Below are 2,784 nucleotides of genomic sequence, written 5' to 3'. Positions count from 1 at the left end.
GATATCAAAAAAGTACTCCAGAGTGTTGTTCAGCATGGGGGTGAGTAGAAAATGAAGGCTAATCATGTTTTGGGTGTACTATTCCTTTAAGTAATATATCATTCAAGGGCTCATCTAATTGGTTAAATGCCAAAATAAGATGTGCAGCCATGTCGCATTATCTTTGCCGAATGGCTGGATATAGATCTTGTGCTTCTAGAACTCACTGAGGGATGGGGGGAGTCCATTTGTAAGGTAGTGATCAAAAACTGTAACTTGCCCTATAAAGGGTTAAAGGTCCAGCAGGTGTCAGTATTCTGTGAGACATTATCAACGCAGCATCAGTGCAGTTTGGTAAAGATGCGTGTTCACTAGTAAGAAGTGTTAAAGCTGTTTCTGTGTTTGTCTTCGTAATGAAGGTGATCAGCTCATGCACAGAGGTGTGGCAGAGCGTGTGTCGGGAACTGGGCTGGCGGATCGATGAATCCATTCAGGACGCAGCCCACTGGAAAGGGGTCTATCTAAAGGCTAAACTGCGTATGACGCAGCTGAAGGGACAGGAGGCTTTTGAGACGTCGTCGCTGATTGGCCACAGTGCCAGAGTGTACGCCCTGTACTATAAGGATGGCCTGCTCTGCACAGGTAAGCCGTGCCTTTGATTCACCTACTCTATGGTTGCAGCAGCTTGTTTGCATGTGATGAATGTCTTCTTTGTTTCCCAGGGTCTGACGACCTTTCTGCCAAATTATGGGATGTGCGTACTGGACAGTGCATTTATGGAATTCAGACGCACACATGCGCCACGGTAAAATTTGATGAACAGAAGCTGGTGACGGGTTCTTTTGATAACACTATTGCATGCTGGGAATGGAGCTCAGGCGCTAAAATCCAGCAGTTCCGGGGCCACACTGGAGCAGGTCAGTATGCAGACTGAGCTAACGTCTGTTTGAAGTTCCTGTTTTTCTTCTTTTGATCTTATTAATGGCAAAATGATTCCCTTCCAAAAACACTCCCAGTAGAATTAACAATTATTAAGGCTGATTCTTTATATGTTTGATTAATTCAAGGCAAGGTTATTTTAACCCTTTATAGGGAACTTACTGAAAACCTTTTTTTTTTTTTTTCCTAAACAGTGTCCTGTCTGTCGATGTGGCAATAAAAATAATTGTGTTGATGCCAAAAAAGATCCCAACAGATTTTACTTTCACAAGTGGAGCAGTACGGCTATCGCCATAGTGTTCCGCTTCATTTATGCATATAAATAACTTTATTATAATTCATGCAGGGAGGATTACAGATTTTATGGACACTGTAATGTAAGTAGAACAGTAAAGGACAAACATGAAAAGGGAGAAAAGATGAAAGAAAGAGAAGATAAAAGGAAGACATTGTTAAAAAATATTAAATCCAAATTTCAAGCCAATAGTTTTATTGGAATCCAGGAAAAAACCTTATTAACCCTTTGTAACATTCAAAAAATATGGATATTTTGATGGCAAATATTAATGTCAGTGTGATATCAAGAAACTCCAACTATGCTATTAAAGTAGAAAATAAATGTTTCTACAATTCTTAATGATAATTTCCTTATACTTAATTTACTTAATTTTATAACAAATGGTATCAGTGTCAGATTTTCTTGGTTTGTGGTGAAAAACAGGTTGGGGCAGCACCGAGTCCAACCACAATGAAATCAATTGTCTGGATTAAACAAATTATTTGGATGTTTTTAATTTTTTTAAAATACCAACAGGTATTGATGGGTCAATGAGGCATCTTTAAGCCAAACTGTATTCATGCTGCCTTGATATACTGAATACTGACACCTACTGGACCTTTATAGACACTACAGGCAGCTCATTTGACAGACTAAACTGAATTGATTTGATGACCTAGCACAATGATATAGTTTATGTTATTGTAAGTTATATTATTTCATATCTATGTTTAAATTGAAAATATCTTTGATCATTTTAGATGCAGCCAATAAATAATTTAAACATATAACGTTATAATTTAGGGTCACATGTGAATGCGGATGCTTGTAGTGTTCAGATAGTTGAGTGATAACTGAGAGGAACAGGATGACACAATAAGAAAATTAAAATAAAAACGCCACGGCTGAAAGGTTCCTATTCCTTTTAGGATGCTGATAATTCTTGATAATTTTAATGATAAACCACAAAAGATGAGAATTTTTTTTTAAGCACAGTTAAGTTTGTCAATCATTTAGAAACAACACCTGTATCGGTCACATGACTTTCTTGAAGGAGACACATGTGCTGATACAGTGTTTTCCCACAATAAAAATCAGCTTAAATATTTATTTTTTTTAAATGTAAGGAGTAAAAAGTAGAGATGATTGCAAAAAAAATGTAAGGAGTAGAAGTAAAAAGTCTAAAAAGTAATTACACCAGTAAAGTATAGATAGCCAAGATTTTTTTTTAAGTAAAGTAAAGTATTTCTGCTTTGACACATTTGATTTAATGTAATGAGATTGTAAAGCAGCCAACGCATCCTTCCCTAGTGATGTACCACGGTCAATGGTTCTGTAGCGTTTAACATTCGCTGTCATTTTTATAGCATTTTTCTTTTTGCATCCAGTGTTGCTAAATATTTTCAGTTCAGTTCTATTTATTCGTAGTGCCATATCCCAAAATAATCTTCTCTAGGCAGAATACTTTTATATTTCCAGAGTTCATCTGTACATGTACACTCACAGGCCACTTTATTAGGTACACCTGTCCAACTGCTCGTTAACACTTAATTTCTAAGCAGCCAATCACATGGCGGCAACTCAGTGCA

General features: G+C 36.8%; 1 protein-coding gene across 2 annotated transcripts in view; it reads left to right on the top strand.

Moving 5' to 3' along the window:
• Positions 1-2,784, top strand: part of fbxw2 (F-box and WD repeat domain containing 2) — a 22,012-nt gene that overhangs the window by 11,551 nt on the left and 7,677 nt on the right. For both annotated transcript variants that reach the window (XM_015403984.1, XM_015403983.1), the window contains 2 exons: positions 399-621; positions 702-896. In XM_015403984.1, the coding sequence (XP_015259470.1) occupies positions 399-621; positions 702-896 (418 nt within the window). The remainder of the gene's footprint in view (positions 1-398; positions 622-701; positions 897-2,784) is intronic.

The sequence above is a fragment of the Cyprinodon variegatus genome, unplaced genomic scaffold (assembly GCF_000732505.1).
Source record: "Cyprinodon variegatus isolate N-32 unplaced genomic scaffold, C_variegatus-1.0 Scaffold1604, whole genome shotgun sequence".
NCBI lineage: Eukaryota > Metazoa > Chordata > Actinopteri > Cyprinodontiformes > Cyprinodontidae > Cyprinodon > Cyprinodon variegatus.
The sequence above is the reverse complement of the archived record's forward strand: the minus strand, read 5'-3'. Positions and strand labels throughout refer to the sequence as shown.